The sequence below is a fragment of the Notamacropus eugenii genome, chromosome 2 (assembly GCF_028372415.1).
Source record: "Notamacropus eugenii isolate mMacEug1 chromosome 2, mMacEug1.pri_v2, whole genome shotgun sequence".
NCBI classification, from domain to species: Eukaryota; Metazoa; Chordata; class Mammalia; order Diprotodontia; family Macropodidae; genus Notamacropus; species Notamacropus eugenii.
In genome coordinates this window covers 385,293,005-385,311,718 of record NC_092873.1, presented here as the reverse complement: position 1 = coordinate 385,311,718, position 18,714 = coordinate 385,293,005, and the positions used below count along the sequence as shown (strand labels likewise).

The window sequence follows — 18,714 nt, the reverse complement described above, 5'->3', positions numbered from 1 at the left end:
TAAAGTCAAGTACAAGTCATGTCATTATTTCTCTGATGGCATGGTCTTCTTTGGCAACAAAGGATGAACATACACACGACATGACATGACATAACGTGCCCATAAAATACCAAGATAAGTCCCATTATTCAAAATAATGTCTGATAGGTGCCTTGTCCTTGACAGTCATAAACAGAAGAATGCTCTGTCAGCTTCATCCAGTCTTGTAGTTGCTAGGGTCACAACAAGTATCTGAGACTAGATTTGAACTTAAGAAGATCAGCCTTCCTGACTCCAAACCTGGCACTCTATCCACTGTGCCACGTAGCTATCTTCCTACTGCTCCTATCTCCTTTCACCTCATTCTTTACATGAAGGGTTGGCCCTTCTTTCCATGGCAAACCCTTCTATGTGCATCCTTGATTTCATATTCTCCTATCTTATCTAGTATATTGCGCCTCCTATTATTGCCTTCTCCCTAATCTTCATTCTCTCCCTGTCTACTGTCTTTTGCCCTCCTGCCTACAAATTAAGTTTTTCTTCCCTATATTTAAAAAAACATCATAATTATTCTCTCCTTTTCTTCTGTTTATTTATTGGTTGGTCAAAATGATATTTAAATAAATCTGGTTGGGGGAAAAATCTTTGCATTAAATAACTCTTGATAAAAGTCCGAAATACAGAAACTATAGAGAATTGACACAGATATATAAGATTCCTAATGGACAAATCATCAAAAAGTTTTTAAAAGAAGAAACACAAACTATCAGTGACCACGCAAAAATGTTCAAAGTCACTAAAAATCAGAGAAAGGCAAATTAAAATAATCATGAAGTTTCACCTCATATCTATTAAGTTAGCAAAGATGCTGAAATATGGAAAAATATTGTTCTAAAGATTGTTGGATCTGTGATTTGAATCAACTATTCTGGAAAATATGAGGAATTATTCAAGAAAAGTTACTGAATTGTTCATAACCTTTGGCCCATAGATCCCACTTCTGGGATCATGTTGTTCTGTCTTTTTGGTCATGTCCAACTTCATGACCCCATTTGAGGTTTTCTTGGCAAAGATATTGAAGTGGTTTGCCATTTTCCTCTACAGATAATTTTATAGATGAGGAAACTGAGGCAAACAGTTAAGTGACTTGCCCAGCTAGTAAGTATCTGAGGCCAGATTTGAACTCATGAAGATGAGTCTTGCTGATTCCAAGCCAAGTGCTGTACCCACTATACCAGCTACCTGATCTCCTAGATTATATTTCAACAATAATGATAGAAAGTCTATACATTAAAAAAAAATGCTTATAGAAGCATTACCTGTGACAACCTGGAATCAAAATATGTGCCCAACAGCTGGGGAAAAGCTGGTATGTATATGCAATAGAATATTACAATACCATAAAAAAAATTGTGAAAATGAGAAATTTAGAGAAACACAAGACTTACATGAAGAAAGCAGAGCCAAAGGAAGTGTACATAATGCCTACAACAATAAACCAAGAAAAAGCAAAATAAGTCAGATTCGGTGGCCAATACTGGTGCCAACAAGTCATATTGATGAGATCCTTAGGCAAGTATCTAAGGCCTTCCACAGTTTGGGTCCAATTTTTAACTGTATTTCATTCATAGGATTCCCTTTCATATAGCTTTGATGATTTTGTGCATTCACATAAGCCAACCAATGCCTATAATTGTCTTCACAATTCCTTTTACATTTTCATTTGTAAAAATCTTGTTCTTCTATCAAGACTCTACACACCGGTAACATCAATGATGTTTCTCATTGAAGCAAAGTATTTTCTCTCTACTCAAACTTTTCCAGAGCACTTGAGATCCCTCTTTTGCTCCCATTACACCCACCTTGTATTACACTTATCTGACTACAAGTCTTTAAACTCTCTCAGAGACAAGGTAAGTTCCATCTGTTATCATTTCTTTGTTGGATTCATTTATTCTATTTATTTCCTCTTCTATTTGTGCCTAGCCTAAGATGAATAAAAATCCTACCATTCTGTCAACATAGTATCCTATATCTCCTCCCTTTCTCAGTCCAGCTTCTAGAATCTAGATAAAGCTGTTTATGCTCAGTACCTCCACTTCCCTTCCTTTCACTTTTTTTCTTAACTCTGCATCCTGATTTCTGATGTCATAACTCAGCTGAAAGTGCTTCCTCCAAAGTTACCAATGATCTCTTGATTGCCAAACTCAATGCTTTTTATTCAATACTCATTCTTCTTGACCTCTCCATGGCACCTGACCCTACTGAACACCCTCTTCTGGATGCTTCTCTCTGGATTTTGGGACTGTTTTCTCTTGGTTCTACTCCTCCCCACATGACCACTCCTTATTTTCCTTTGCGGGACTATCATGCATATCACCCCCTCACTCCCACCCCCTAATCCTGGCCTTCTTCTCTTTTCTCTCTTGACTCTCACTTGGTGACTTGATCAGCTGCCATGGGATCAATTATTATCTCTATCCCTGGGAATCATTTTTATGATTCCCATATCTATTTATCCAATCCTATTCTCTCTTCTGAGCTCCAGCCTCACATTATCAACTACCTATTAGATGTTTCTCACTGGATGTTCAATGAGCATCTCAAACTCTGCATGTCCCACCTGAGGCTCAGATTTTCCTCAGACCAGCCTCTTTCAACACTTCTCTATTTCTGTAGAGGACACCAGCATCCTTCCAGGCTCCCAGACTCTCAGTTTTGTAGTAACAGTCATACTACTAAGCTCGGTATCATCCCCCCACTCTTACCTCATACAGTTGTTCAGTTATCAGATCTTGTCCTGTCTATCTCCACAACATCTCTTAAATTCATCCCCTTCTCTCTACTCTATCACCACCCTAGTTCAGAGCCTCTAGTTGTACATTCATTCACTCATACCCCCAACTCACCTGGTCTTGGGGGGAGGGCATCAGAATATTCCTTGCTCCCCCCATTGCCACTTCCAAACTCTCTCTGCCACTATAACTCAACAACATCTTCTTTCATTTTTTATCCAAATTTATCATACAATCTAGATGCTAGTGGCTTTTATCAATTAACAACAACAGCTAACATTTATATAGAGCTTACTATGTGTCAGGAACTGTGCTAAAAGCTTTACAATTATTATCTTATTTAATCCTCACAACAACTCTGTGAGATAGGTGCTATTATCATCCCCATTTTACAGGTGAGGAAACTGAGGCAAATGTGACTTGCCTAGGGTCATACAGCTAATAAATATCTGGGGTGAAATTTGAACTCAGGTCTTCCTGACTTCAGGCTTGGTACTCTATTAACTGCTCCACAATATTATCCTTTCTTCATTAATGAGTTCTGTGGCTGGCTCAAAATCTTTCTCTCCACCCTACTCCTCACACTGGGAACTTATTCATACTAGTGCTCTCTCAAATACCCTAATTTCCAAGTTCTTCAATCTATTTAGTTCCCATGACTACTCTCACTGGTGATATTACCAGATCTCATGAATTTGATCATCATCTCTAGGTAGATGATCCCCAGTTCTATTTATTCAGCCCTTCTCTCTCCCTTAGGCTATATATAGTTTTTCATTAGCAGCCATCTTTGGGGCATCTCAAATTGGATGTCCTGTAGGTATCTCAAGTTCAACATGTCCAAGAGAGAACTCATCATTTCTCCTAAACCCTCTTCTGAACTTCTCTATTTTTTCACTCAGTAAAATTCTGCCCTCTCTTCCTCTCATCCCACGCCTACTCCCTATTAAGAATCAAAGGGAAACAAAACCCCTATCACAAACATCTGTGGTCAAGTACAACAAATTTCAGCATTGGCTAGGTCTTAAAGAAAAAAAAAAGTGTGTGTATGCACACGCACATATAAATACACACACATATGTCTGCATATATACATGTATATCTGTCCCATTCTGCAACTTTCACTTCTTATCAAGAGTTGTATAGTATGTTTCATCATCGGTTCTCTAGAACTGTTTATTTGTTACATTGTTCAGAGTTCCTAACTCTTTCAAAGCTGTTTATTTCTACTATATTGTTATCACTGTACAAATTGTTCTGGTTCTAATCACTTCACTATGCATCAGTTCAGGTGGCACAGTGAATAGAACATTGCAATAGCCTGCTAGTGGTTCTACCTGACGTCCCTCCCTATTCCAATCCATTGTCCATTTAGTCACCAAAGTAATTTCCCTAAATTATTCTCCTACTCAGTAAACCCCAGTAGCTCTTTATTGCCTCCAGAATCATACAAAATGCTCTGTTTGGTATTCAAAGACTTCAACACCTAGCCATATCCAAACTTCCCAGTCTTCTTACACGTTACTCCCCAGGCAGTACCTGGCAGGAACTCATCACTCCAGAATCCAGTGAAACTTCCTTCTGTGCTATTTCCATCCCTCTGCTCCAAGCATTTTCTCTACTGTCTCCCAACCCTGGAAAACACTGCTTCCTCAATTCTGACTGCTGATTCCCCTGGTTTCTTTTATGTCTCACCTAAAATCTCATCTTTTATAAGAAGTCTTTCACAATCTCTAATTTCCTATTTTTCTTGTGTATCAACTATAGATTTGTATAGCTTTGTTTGCATATTGTCTTAGCCCTATGAATTGTAAGCTCCTTTAGGGTAGAGAACTCTTTTTTTTGCTTCTTTTTGTATCCTCAGCACTTTTCACAGTGCCTAGCACATAGTAGGTGCTTACAAATATTGATCGATTAATTGGTTGATTGAGCTGCTGATCTTGCACATTGCTCTTTAGGGTTCAGCTGCTGATAAATTCAGGTATGGACTCCAATTCCAACATCTGAGATCTCACAAGGTTGAAACTTAGACCATTCCGTTTCCAATACTCATACACTTAAGAGCAGGAAAGCAAAAAAAATACAAAGGCAAAAAACCAGATACATCATATTCACAGCACATGCTAACCCAAGCTATGTATGTCTGAGTGTGGGGGGGGGGGGAGGAAGTGTTGGAGATAGGGAATGGGCAGCAGGAGGCTGCTGAGGACATGGCTATCATGTGACATCACCTCCATAATGTCATGATTCTCTTCCAGAACAAGGAACAAACAACATGTCCCATCCAAACAAAGGCTCACAAAGTACTCCATGACTTGAGCATCACGAGGAAAGGCTAATGTCCATTTGGTCATTTGGTGCCTTTTGAATGTACATTCAACAGCTCAGCAGTCAAAATCAAATGGTGTTTTCTTCACTGGTGGTAAATGGATGGGAAATAATCATAGAATACCTGTATATTCCCTCTGCTCCAGATCTTCAGAAACTTCCAGAAGCCAGCTCACCAAATCCCTGCATCTGCGCGTTATTGGGCCCTCATTGACCAGTGCCCTGCCACTTCAGATGGATTTTGTAGGTATGAATGTTTACGCCTTAAGTGTAGGATCTATTTCAGTTTTGTTTCTATCACCTTTAGCATGTAGCAAAGTGCCTGATGTTATTAAGTAGGAACTTAATAATGGTTGTTTGTTGATTAATAGTGGATATAAGGCTTGCCTTGTCAGCAAGATCTGGGTTAATGTTTTCCTTCTGACACATACTGTGGGTAATGTGGGTAAGATGCTTAACTCTCAATGCTAGACAATTCTATAAAACTTGTAAATTACAGAGGAATTGAGAATGTGTATTTGTGAAGAAAGTTTCTGCACAAGGATGAAATCACAAGCTAAAAAAAATTCAGTTCAATTCAATAAGCATTCAATAAACACATACTACGTGCAAGGTTCTAAACAAGGTATGGTAGCTTCAAAGGCAAATGAACAAAAAAAAACCACTCAAACCCAACTAGTCCCTTCAATCAAGAAGTTTAAATTGTGTTACGGTGGAAGCTATTAAATACAGGTGAGAAATGATGAAGGGGTGATGAGGGCCTGAATTGTGTGAATGGAGGGGGGGTGCATATAAAAGAAAAGAGTCCAATAGGACCGATTTTTTGAAATGTTCTTTGACAAACAGAGCATACACAGAACATAAAATATGTTGATGGGCTAAGCAGTTGAGTGGGTATGTGGGTTAACCTGTTGTTATTAATTTCAACTGATGAAAGGATGAATTCTAGTGTAAAATTTGAAGGTACCTAATAAATGGGTAAGTGAGGAGAGGCAGGAGAAAGATTTGACTTCGAATAATACATAGGATTCCCAAGCACTCGTTTTTTTTGTCTGTAGGGTTACAGGCTAATTCGTAGGCTCAAGTCAACACACATCCATTAAAAATGTGAAGTTACACATTGTCCAAAGTTTTTGAGAGTCACAAGACGTTTTCCTTGCAACAGCACTGTAAGGTAGGCAATGCAGAGCAGCAGGAACTGCATTTTGTGGATGAGGTCGGGCGACGCTCGCAGGGACACAGGAGGCGTCGTGTCTCCGCTGGCTGCAAGTCCCACATTCTTTCCGCTGCGGAAAACGCAAAGATAGCTCCTGTGGCAGGGCTTGCGATCTGAAGGGACAGAACCTGAACAGAACAGCTCGTACGAGCCAGCCCGTAGCGAGTTCAAGGGAAGGTACAACGCTTTAACAACGTGAGGAAAGGTCGTCACCGGGTCTCGGGGAAGCCTTCTTGGAGCACAGTACCTGAACTGGGCTTTGAAGGCGTTTCCACAGGTGGGCCTCGCGGCAGCGAAAGCACGAGCGCGGGGGCGGGGAAGACGGGCGCCCCGTCCGGCAGGAGGAGCAGGGGGTGGTCCGCAGGAAGAGAGAAATGAGGTCATCTGTCTCTTTAAAAATGGCGGTGCCCGGCCTGCCTCTCTCCCCATTGGCTGCGCGAGGCCGAAGAACAGCGGGTAGGAAGCGGGGAGCACGTGGTAGGAAGACGGGAGCCCGAGCTTCTACGGCAAGTCCAAGGGAGCAAGATGGCCGCGGCGGAGGAAGAGAACGCGTCGGGCACCGACCCGGAGATGGACGAGCTTCTGGAAAGTAAGGGCCGGACTGGGGACCCCGAGAGGCCAGAGGGCCCGTGGTCCTGGGCGTGGAGGGGGACGAAAAGCGCAGACGCTGGCGCTGGGGGGGGGCGTCTTTCTCCTCAGGGGCCACCCCGCTCAGGTCGGGGGTCTGCCGCGAGGAGGGGCCGTCAACCCCCGGCGTGGGGGGACGGCAAGGTGCGGCGGACAGCCTCGGGAGCCCAGGACGTGGTCCCAGCCGCCCCCCACAGTGCGCTTGGTGAAGCCAGTTCTCTTATCCTGAACTCCCCAGGCCTCTTCCAGCCCTTCCGTTCTCCTCTCCGCTGGCCTCTTGCCGACCGGGTTAAAAAGCCAAGGCCTTGGGGGACTGGTTGCGGCGTCCCTCCATCCTCTTCGTCGTGGTGGGGGATCGCCCTTAGCGGTAGGGTCATAGAGTTTTAAAGTGGAGGAAATTGAAAAGAGGGCCTCTAACCAAAACCCATTTTACCAGGTGAGGAAACTGAGGCAAAGACAAGTGACGTAACCTTAGTTAAGCTTAGAACTAGAACATAGGGACTCTGACTCCAAACCCATGCCCTTTTCCCTCCATCGGGAAGTGCTCAGCCAGGCCCCAGTCCTGTGTTGGTTGTGGGCCATCAGCTTTACCCTCCCACCCCTCGGCAAGCATAATACGATGGGCGTTCAGGGGCAGAAGTAAACTGACTGACTGCTGGGCACGGAGATGAGGACAAAGTGAAAGATAAGGGTGCTAAGCTGGTAAAACTAATTTATTGCAGAAATAAGGGTCCTCCTGAGAGTCATTAAAAAAGATATTTGGTCGGAGTTAATTTGGCAAATTAAGGGTGAGTGGCTCCCTCTGTCTATGACCCACAGGAATTGGGTTTGCTTAAGGACTGCGTCAGGTGGGTAGGTAGGTGGATATGGGGTGACTTCCTTTTCTCCTCTGGTTTCTGTATTTTAGCCAAAGTTTTCATTCAGGAAATTTAGGATGAAAATGATAGCATACTGTTCCCAAGACTTACGTGTATGAGGTTTTGAGAAAAGCCAGCTACAGGTGCTAAAGGTGCTTTCTGAGTGGTGTATACTCCCCTGCCCCCTCCCTTAAGTGATCTTTTTTTGCCCCTCTAAAGCCTTGAAATAGGCTGCCCTACCCCTGACTGTTGAATTCTAAAGATCCCTTCCTTTCTGTTATGCTGGGTCATAAGAGGGAAAAGGGAGGAGGAAATTAAGGAAGAAAGGAAAAATCAGGTAGGTAATCTTAATGACCTTTGCCCTAGTGCCTTCCTGCTGAATTACCCAGCAAACTTTTCCCCTAGCTTTACCCTTCCCTCAAACCTTTCCTCCATCCTCCTTCCCCCATACATATATATCTCTTGTTTCTAAAGGTGCCCTTGATGATTTCGATAAAGCCAAACCCTCCCCAGCATCCCCTCCTATCACCACGGCCCCTGATGCTTCAGGTTCCCAGAAGAGATCGCCTGCAGATACAGCTAAAGTACAAAATCTACCCACTAGGGGAGGGTGTGGGGATGGTTGACTGGCTCTTAGCAAAAGTTGGACTGAGCCTCTGTGGGCCAAAGGGAAGGGGAGGAGGGACTTGGCATTTGGCTTTAATGCTTTTGGATTGCCTTTGCAGGTCTAAGCCCTTTTGAAATGGATTGGGGGAGGGAGAAGGGGAAAGGAAAGAAAGCTAGAGAAGTTCCTAGGTCTGAAAACATTTTAAAATAGATCACACAAGACCACTAGACCCATGTAATAGCCACTTGTCTTTTTTTTTTTTGCTGTGTCCTTCTAAAGAAGTAAGAACTTGTGACTGGAGGAACCCAAGTTCATCTGCCTCTCAGTTCTGAGGTTAGACATTTAAAAGGCTAGGAAAATGCTAACTTGATTCTCTCCCTACTCTATTGTTTATTTGCAGGATGCCCTCTTTGCCTCCCAAGAATTCTTCCAAGAACTGTTTGACAGTGAGCTAGCATGCCAAGCTACTGCAGAGTTTGAGAAGGCTATGAAGGAGCTGGCGGAGGAGGAGCCCCACCTGGTAGAGCAGTTCCAGAAGCTCTCCGAGGCAGCGGGGAGAGTGGGTGAGCAGTGGGGTACCCTCAATGGCAGTTTCTTTATCTAGCCTCTCACGTGGCGGCTTGTGTCAGAATGTTCGGCATTCTCAACAGAGTGCTTTCTTCCCAGGCAGATTGTGGTAGGAGGAAATACGATTTCTGCTCAGTAAAGTGAAAGAAAAGAGGGATGAAGAGCAGGAAAAAGGATATGGGGAGCCCATATTTTTAAAAACAGCAAATTTATCTTCAATTAAATATGAAATGTGGTTTTATATATAACTGTGCAAATTACCCCTGGCATGATTACGTTCTTAAGGTTGGAGGGGCTAGGGAGTTCACCTAGTGTCTTCTAAACCACTATAGCCCATGCACATGTTTACACAGCACCAGTGACTTGAAATACAATGATCATAATCCCCAATGACTCTTGCCCCTTTCATTTCCCCAGGCAGTGATACGTCATCTCAACAAGAGTTTGCTTCCTGCCTGAAGGAAACACTCAGTGGACTAGCAAAGAATGCCACTGACCTTCAGGTGAGGCCATATGGGAAAGTTGTGAGGGAACTCCATCTTTTAGACACCTAGACTAAGAGCATCCTGTTTCACAATAGTTTCTTACTCCAGGGAAAAATGAACACCAGTATTTTTATATGAAATATTATACTCTGTGACTACTAGCAAATTACATTCTCTCTTTAAACATTAGCCTCCTATGAAATGGTGAGTTATTCAGTGATAAACATCTCTCTTCACCTTTCTTATGTCCTTTTCAGAACTCCGGCATGTCTGAAGAGGAGCTGACCAAGGCCATGGAGGGGCTAGGCATAGAAGAAGGGGAAGGAGAAGGCAATATACTCCCCATTATGCAGAGCATTATGCAGAACCTGTTATCTAAGGATGTACTATATCCATCACTAAAAGAAATCACTGAGAAAGTTAGTGAGCCTCTGATGCCCACCTTTCCCCTTCCTAGATATGTCGTTGCATCCTTGGCATTGTGACTTAATGTGGCCTGATCAGACCCAACATAGATGATAGTGGTTGATATCATGCTTCCTCTGACTCTTTTACCTTGAGTATATTATACCTTAGAGTATAATTATTCTTGTACCACTCTGATACCTCCTCCAAGCAGTCCATTGTCTTTTCATCTAACCCCAAGTGTCTGCTGTGTCCTCAAGCACTGCTTTAAGTGTTGAGCGATACAAAAGAAACATAAAATTCCCAAACACAAAGTGCTTGTAGTAACTTTAGGAAGATATGTATTTGGGGGGGAAAATCAGATAATACAAGTAGAGTTAGAAGCCTAGAAGCTGTATGAACAAGTGCTAGGTAATTTGAAATCCTAGCCATTGCTGCTCTTCACACCATGTCCCTTGCTCACTTGCCTCATGTTTTGACACAACTCCTGTTGTTCTTTGTCTGGCCACTTCCCCACCTCTTTTCCTTTTCTGCAGTACCCAGAGTGGTTGCAGAGCCACCGTGAAGCACTGCCCCCAGAACAATTTGAGAAGTATCAGGAACAACACAATGTAATGGGCAAGATTTGTGAGCAGTTTGAAAAAGAGACAGCTGCAGACAGCGAGGCCACACAGAAGGCCCGCTTTGAGATGGTGCTAGATCTCATGCAGCAGGTGAGAACTCATTTTGCATCTCCTGTCATTCGTCCCGAAGAACAGAAGGATTTGGGCAGCTTTCCCGTGCCCTGAGGTACTCCTGCTAAAGCATTGCAAGGTGCTGTTTATGAAGGACACCAAAGTCTGTCTCTCCACTAGTAACGATTTTTCCATACCCATATACAATACATATGATAGTTTACTAAGTGAGGAAGAGTGAGAGTGAGAGGCTTTAGAAAGGTGTGAGGGGCATGAATAGGTGTGGCTCTGGTTCCCGTCTTGGGATTGAGGTATTTGGATTTTCTCAGTTCCCTTATTCATTCTGTAACCACCTATTAAGCGATAAGCCAAGTGCCAAGCACTGGGATATTTTGCACAAGATTATTTTACCAATTCCTTATCTTCCAGCTTCAGGATTTGGGCCATCCCCCAAAGGAGCTTGCAGGGGAGACGGTAAGTATCTTTTTCTTCTTCTAGGTGGCCATTAGAACCCCCAACTTCTAGAATTCTACTTAAGCAGTGAACTCTAAACAGTGAGGAGTTTGTTAATCATAGAGATGACAAAAAGTTGTATGTTAGCCTTGGGAAATGGAATGTGGGGAGTCCTGGTTTAGAATGTGGAAAACTTATGAAGCTTGTTCCCTGAAACTTTCTCTTTAGCCCCCTGGCTTCAACTTTGACCTTGACAACTTGAATCTGTCGGGCCCTGCAAGTGCCAGTGGAGAGCAGTGTCTGATCATGTGAAATTCTTCACCCTTCCCATCCCCAGCCACAAGTGTGAACACCTCAAATCAGCAGAGCCATCGGGTGCTGGGAGGGGTGGTGATACTATGGAGAAACTGCCTGCCTGTCTCACTTATCTTCTGCCCCCATTCCACTTCTTTCTTCAGCTCTTACTCCAAGACTACTCCACCAGCCTGGGTCCCTTTGTAGCCATTGAGGCTGTTGTTTCTGGGAATGGGACTTGTTATTCAAATTGCTCTCACTGAGTCTTTTACCCCATCCCCCACCCTCTGCTGCTAGTACCTATCTCCACCTGCTTAAGGTCTTTATGGACCATGTTCCCTCCCCCCCCCCCATAATATTGAGCATACCTGTTGTTATATCTTCCTTCTCTGATTCCCAGGGTCTATGTGCCTTGTGCCTTGTTCCCTATTCCCTTTGGAGTCTGGGTGCTGTGCAAGCTCTGGGCATGGGGCTAGGAGAGAGCCTTGGCTCTGAATCCCCATCCTTGGGTATCTGATCCCTCAGGGCAGAAACACTGGTCAGAGTAGGAAATAGAGAAAGGAACACTTGGCATATCCTGGTGAGAATAGGATCTTTCTGGTTTTTGTCAGCCATGTGTCCTTTCACCTAGGGGCACATATATTTTATTGTATTCTCTGAGCTCTGCTCTTCTAAATTAGTAGATGTCTCTGTTCTTGGTTACCCTGAATATTTCACGGTACTTCTGTTTCTTGTGCCCTACCCACCTTCCTGCTGTTTTCAGCTTCCCACCTACCTTGACCTGTGACTGAGGGGAACCCCCTTCCTTTTCTCATTTAGCTCTGATCCCCTAACAAATATACACAGTGTTGGGGAGGGCAGAAAGCATCTTCTGTGTAGCTGTTTTTTGGGCAGTTTTAAGACTTCTGATCCCCTCAACATCCTAAACCTTGATTCATGGTGGTGGCTTGGGAGAGGGCTGGCAGGTTGTCTTTCCTCAACGCTTCCTAGACCCTTATGCCTTGGCTGATGTCTAATAAACATCCTGAGCTAGGCTGTTGGGAGTGTGGCCCATTTCTTGTGTGGCATAAGCTCCTATAGGTGAAGGATGGAGCTTGGTTCAGAAACCACCTGCTCAGACGTGTTTGGCAATGCCTCTCCCAGCCTGGGCTAAGATATCTGCCTGTTTTCTTAAGAATTTCAGCAACAAGTTCTGAGGTTTCTAATTTTTTCACTGACATTCTGCTTAATATTTCAGATTTATTATTGAACACTAAATCACTTCTCTTAGTTGCCCTTTCTTCTCTGCAGCCCTAGATCTGAGAGCCACTGGTACTGTGGGGCCTCGTTTACCTTATAAAAAAGTTAAGCACTACACTCAGACCAACCCTCCCAAAGTAAGTGTTATGAAGACAACTAACATTAAGATGAATTTGGTCTTGGTTTAAAGTCAAATATAGTTCACTAAAATTAGGAGTTTTTAGGTGCTTCTGAGCTCACCATAAGTAAACAGTGTGACATGGTAGCTAAAAAAAAAACCAAAACATTTTTCTGTTATAGGGCTAGAGAAGTCCAGAATAAAAAGAGAATAAGAAGTGCTAATTACGTTGACTTAAGTGCCTACTACGTATTAGGCAAATATTAAAAAAAAAAAAAATCTTGTCTTCAATAAATTGGAGGGAGGTGAAGAGACTCAACTTCAGTGATGTATTAGTTCTAAGCACCCCTCTTGGGACACTGACAAGTTGGCTTGGGTTGAAGAGAAGATGACCAGGATGCTGAGGGGGCTTAATACCATATCATTCAAAAGTTAGTAACTGAGGGTGGTAGTGGAAGAAAGTGGCTTTGCAAGCTAAAGACTTCCTCCATCTCCAGTCTGCTTTCCTGGTACTAGCTACCACTACCAAGAAACTTGAGGCAGTCCTGTCCAGTTTTGTTCCTAAACCCCCTCCCCCAAAACTGTTGGTTTTTATTGGGAGGAATGAACTTGTAGAGTTCACTGTACACAAAGCTATGGCAAACCTGTCTTGTTGCCTCTATAGAGCCTTCTTCCCTAATAAAACGTTGCCCGTAGTATATCTCTATGAGGGGAGGGGGAGTGGTAGGGTGCACTAGAAATACTACTGGGGTTAAGACTCATGAGATCTGGCTTTGAATTCTACCTCTCCCACTAACTGACCTTGGGTAGGTCACTTAATTTCTGGGACTCAGTTTCTTGATCTGTAAGGGGGGGAAGTTGTGAATTAGTCTCCAAAATTCCTTCTAACCATCAATGACTGAGCATATAGTATAGACATTTAATAAATGCTTGTTAAATTGACTCTAACTTGAATATTCTGCTGTAAAAAGCTGTACTCTATTCTGTGTCACGTTTATTACCTACCGTGTAAAGGATATTATTTTTTCCTAAACTTAACCTTAAACTTTAGGGGGTAACACATAATTCAATTTTATAGATAACATCTTTTAGTCTGTTTCTGTTTAGAAAGGTTTTTAAGTCTCCTCATTTGGTAGCCTTTCTAGTCCCTTAACTATTTTAGCTGCTCTTCTCTGGAGGAGTCTAATTCCACTCTTTCTTTTCCTGAGGGTCCTAAGAAGTTTACTGTGCACTAGACTAAGACTAGGATAGTAAGAATCCCAGCCAAGAGTTTTTGTTTTCCCAGGATGACCTCCACAGCTTTGTCACCCAATTGTAGTTTAATATAGGTTAGGGAATAGGACAGAGGGAGACTTGCTTATGGCACTAGAAGGGGGTGGTGAAAATCATTACTCAGAGAAGCTTGTACATGTGTAGTCTCAATATCTGAAAAATCTTTTCTAAGGAATGAAGGGTAGGAAAAAAAATCCAGGAATAGTTTGAGGTGCACTGCATCCTAGATCTTGGCAGCTTTCTAAAAGAAGAATATTAGTGCTTCAGATCAAAATGGACCAAAGCTGGGAAGAAAGATTAAAAAGTACAAAAAGTTTGGGTTGGGTTTTTTTCAGGCTATATTGGGAAAACTTGAGCAAAGATAGAAAGCAGAGCTTTCCAACCCCTTTCTTCTATTTTTTCTGCCAAGAAATTGGCAGATTTTTGGACCTGAAAGGTCAGGAACAAATGTGGCTAACGCCTTGATAAAATAAGTAAAGAGACAGTAAGAAATTACTTAACTGCCTGTGATGATTGTAAGTCACTTGACCTATGTGACTTCAGATATTAGGGTACTGAAAGAACTGGAAGATGAGATTGCTGATCAACTCTCTGATCATTCTTAGAATGTGCAGAACCGGGTGAGGGGGGTTGTGCTGTAGGATTAGAGAAGGGCAAAGGTCATGATTTTCACAAAACAAAAATCTATATAAGTTATAGGCCAATAAGCTTGATTTTAATTCCTAGTAAAGCTCTACTTTGTATCACAGGAATATCTAGTGAATATCCAGCAAAGGTAACAATGATCACACACAGCTAATGTGGCTCCATCAAGATCATATCATGCTAGGTTTTTAATCTTATTTTTTAATCAGCTTACTAAACTGGTAGATCAGGAAAATATAGATAATGGCTTACCTTGATTTCAGTGAAGTATTTGAAAAAGTCTTTCCTGGTATTCTTATGGAATGAGTTTTGGGAAAAATAACGGGTGGATCTAAGCTAGTTAAGTGGCAGCCTATCCCAAAGAGTAGTATGAATGTTAGCCACTGTCAGCTTGGAAGATTAGCAGTGACCCCAGACATCTGCATGTGACCTTGTGCTGTTTAAGATTTTTATCAATGACTTAAACTAAGGAAGGAGGCCACCAGTAATTAGGGTCAGGTGTCAGAGACAGTCACATCTTGTAGGAAGAGAGGGACTCTGGTAGAGCTAAAGAAAGTGCATTCCACTACAAGAGATAGCTAATGCAAAGGCACAATGATGGAGTGTTGTGTGTAAGGGAGGGATGGGGGGGGGGGGAGAAGTGGGGAGGGCCAGTTTGATTGAACCATCACAAGGAATCCAGGAGAGGGAATGTCTTTTGAAAATGGGAAGACAGGTTGGAAGCAGCCTGTAAGAGACTTTAAAAGTTAAAATAGTTTATATTTTATTCTTGAGTCAATAGAAGCCACTGGTGTTGACTGAGTTGGGGAGTCACATGATCAGATCTGCACTTAGAGAAAATTACTTTGGCTGCTGTGTGCAACGTAGGCATGAGGACATGAGAACAACTGGGAGGCTTGCTGCAATGAAGGCCTAAACCAAGGTGGTAGCTTTGTGAGTGGAGAAATGAAGTGAGATGCAAGAGATGCTGTGAAAGTAGAAATAACAAGATTTGGCAACCAGTTTGGATAAGTGAGGAATCCAGAATAAATCTGAGACACCGGGAGGATGGTTATGCCCACAAAAATAAGTTAGGAAGAAGGGAAAGTTTAGAGGAAATGATAATGAGTTCAGTTGTAGATATGAATTTAAGATGTCTCCAGGACATCCAGAATGAAACATCCAACATCATCCAAATAGGGTTAAGTGTAAAGTTTTATGCACGAATTTTTAAAAAATCAACTTAAAACTTTTATAGGTGCTCTTGTTCTCACGATAGGTCCCACACTTGTAACATATACAACCAAGCAAAACAAATCAACTCACTGGTTGTCTTAAAAGTATGTTCCTCATTCCATACCTATAGTGTACCATCTTCTGCCATGAGACAGAAGTCCTGTGAAGTCATGAAGAGTCAACTTCATAAGAACAAGATGAAGGAGGCAGTGTTAGTAGTTTGAAAAAGATCTGAGCATTTTTGTGGATCTCAAGCTCCACAAGTATCTACTGTGGTGTGGTATCCAAGAAAGCTAATGTAATCTTAGACTATGAAAAGAGCTTCCAAGAAGGTGACAGTGCCACTGTTCTTTGCCCTGGTCAGACCATAGAATTTGAGAGTTGGAAGGAACCTCTAGTGCTATCTAGTCCAGTAACACCTGGAGACCTATGTTACATTACATCAGTAAGTTGGAGAGAGTGCAGAGATTCTCTTTCACTGGAAGAGGTCTTCAAGCAAAGGTTGGTTGGATGACTAGGTATGTTACAAATGGAATTTTTTCAAGTATGTGCTGGACTAGGTGGAAACTGAGGTCCTTTTTCTCCCTGAAAGTTCTTACATTTTTGTGGGATTGGGAGGCTGTATTTTTGGGTTTGATTTATGCCCTTTCCACTATGTCCAAATTTTGCTAAGACTTCTCTTTTCAGGGTTTGTTACTTGCTTTGTAAAATGAGACAAAAGAACAGTGAAGACACTAGGGTTCAACAAACTTACACAAAGTGATAAAAGCTCAAGATAAGGGAAATTAAAGTTAGGAAATGGGCCTCTTTGTACATGATGCAGAATAGTTATGATCATTATTCCAAAGTTGCAGAACTCAGGAACTATCACTAGAACCACTATTTTTTGGGTGTCAAGAAATTCAGTCTTCTCAGAATATCCCTAAGCCTTTCTTTCAAAGTATGCTCAGCCTCTGTAAGAGAATCCCATTAAGTGTAGTTTCAGTTAAGATGTTAGACAGAATGACTAGTTACATAGGCTGAGCCTTACAGTATGTCTGCATCCTGGATCCAGAGTCTGGTCCTCAGATTTGTTGGTTTAGAAACCAAATTTTATCAGGCTTTGGGAACTAACTTGTTCTAACCAAGCTCATGGTATCCATAAATCAGAATACCATTTACTAATTTATAACAGGAGGGAGACAACTGTCCAAATCTCCCAAACCCCCCTTATTAACTTACAGTGGTGATTTTTCTAAAGGATAAAAGTCCACCTGGGAGTCCAAATTATAGGAAGCACATAACTGGGGAAAAGGGAAAGCAAGATGTGTTTAAAAGATACTTCTATCAATTCTTTGACATCAGCTTAATGAATTGCACATTTCCATTCCTGGCATATTTATGTATAACTAGTTGGTACCCTGGATTAAAATCAGCATCTTATTACCTACTTGGTGCTAAAGACAAAATAGTACATGCCTTTTCACAGAATTTCATGGTTGGAAGGTCCTTGAGGATGGGATGGTGGGACATCTACACTAACCCTGTACCAGAACTCTGCAGTATACCAGGTAAGTCATCATCCAGCCTTTGCTTGAAGAGGGAAACAGCTTGGTACAGTGAAAAGAGCACTGCCAAAGAAACTTGGGTTCAAATCCCATTTCCAAGGTTTACTACCTCTGCAACTTTGGGCAAGTCATTTAAACCATTTCAGTTTCCTCGTGTAAAATAGAAAGGGAGTTGGACTAGATGGCTGAAGTCCTTTCCAGCTCTAGAGCTATGATCTTATGACCTTTAGAGAGAGAGAATGCACTACTTCCCTGGGGCAGTCCGTTCACTTTGGATAATTTGAATAAAATAATAATTCACTCTTTGTTAATAGGTTCCCCTCCAAATGCTACTGCAATACGTATGTGCTACACACACCACTTTTCTGCTATAACAATATCTTGGTCCAACTAATTCCATCACGGTTTATCTTAATTACGTTAATTTTGCTTCTCCAGATACTGGTATCTAAATCTCAAAACGTATACGTTTACAAGTCACCTAAAATAGAGAGTAACCCAGTAGTCTTACAGATGGCAAGTCTTATCTTTTTATATTTATCTATTTATATCCTCTTATTAGATTTGACTTGCATTTCTGACTGTCCAGTGAGGTGTATGTATACCTTGTTTCACTGGCCCAAACACACTCGATACCTGCGTTTTCCATTTCGACCCCAGCACCCCTATTCTCCTTCCCATCACCCGGCTCGGCCTCATCAATGGCATCCAGCCCACCACTCTGCCATGACCCCAGGAACCTGAAAGCACGACTGGCCCTCCTGAGGCCACAACTCAGCGGATGGACTTTCGGGAGTCCTGCCACACTTCGCTCCACCTCCTAAGCTTTTCCCACCCACCCACCCCTAGACCCACTCCCAAACAAACAATCAAACACACGTGGGAACGGCCGATCTCAGAGGAAGGCTGGATTCTTCGTTCGGAGGGGCTCGGTGCCCAAGGCCGGAAGAAACGCGTCTTCCCCGGGCGCAGGGCCGCCGAAACCGCGGCTGGCGGGCGGAGGACCGGGCAGCCGCGGGGCTCGAGAGGCGGAGGCAGCACGTCCCGGCCCAAGCTGCCCGCCTCGGCGTCCTGGCCCCGTGCCTCGCAGCAGGCAGACGCCGCCTGGGTGCAGACCTGGTGCTCGGCCAGGCCCCCAGATGCGGAGATTATTTTTGTCGGAGCCAGTGACGGTCCGGTACAAGTTTGGTTTTCCGCCTCAGCCACCGCCTCGGGGCTTTCTGGAGCCCCAACACGCACGCGCTTGACCTCAGGTCTTCCGTTAGCCGCCAGACTCACCCCGCCCAGCGCGACTGCAGAGAAGGGTTGGGGGACGGGATCTCGCGCCCTACCCACTCTCCAGGTCTCCTCTGGCGCCTCGTCGCAAACGAGGCCGGAAAGCGCGGCGGCGC

The 18,714-nt window shown here is 43.1% G+C and overlaps 1 protein-coding gene across 1 annotated transcript; it reads left to right on the top strand.

Annotated features, from left to right (window-relative positions):
- The first annotated feature begins 4,157 nt into the window (after positions 1-4,157).
- On the top strand, positions 4,158-13,598 carry PEX19 (peroxisomal biogenesis factor 19). The gene is made up of 8 exons (XM_072647408.1): positions 4,158-6,907; positions 8,277-8,386; positions 8,810-8,972; positions 9,394-9,479; positions 9,719-9,880; positions 10,403-10,579; positions 10,970-11,014; positions 11,222-13,598. The coding sequence occupies exons 1-8, from the start codon at positions 6,844-6,846 to the stop codon at positions 11,303-11,305; spliced, it is 891 nt and encodes a 296-aa protein (XP_072503509.1). The 5' UTR covers positions 4,158-6,843; the 3' UTR covers positions 11,306-13,598.
- Positions 13,599-18,714: the final 5,116 nt, after the last annotated feature.

What these genes read in the sequence shown, in the direction of transcription:
- PEX19 (XM_072647408.1), top strand. Translation starts at nt 6,844, where the DNA reads ATGGCCGCGGCGGAGGAAGAGAACGCGTCGGGCACCGACCCGGAGATG. An exon ending in CGCCTGCAGATACAGCTAAA is followed by an intron (nt 8,387 to 8,809) that starts GTACAAAATCTA and finishes GTTTATTTGCAG; the next exon opens with GATGCCCTCTTTGCCTCCCA. An exon ending in TAAAAGAAATCACTGAGAAA is followed by an intron (nt 9,881 to 10,402) that starts GTTAGTGAGCCT and finishes CCTTTTCTGCAG; the next exon opens with TACCCAGAGTGGTTGCAGAG.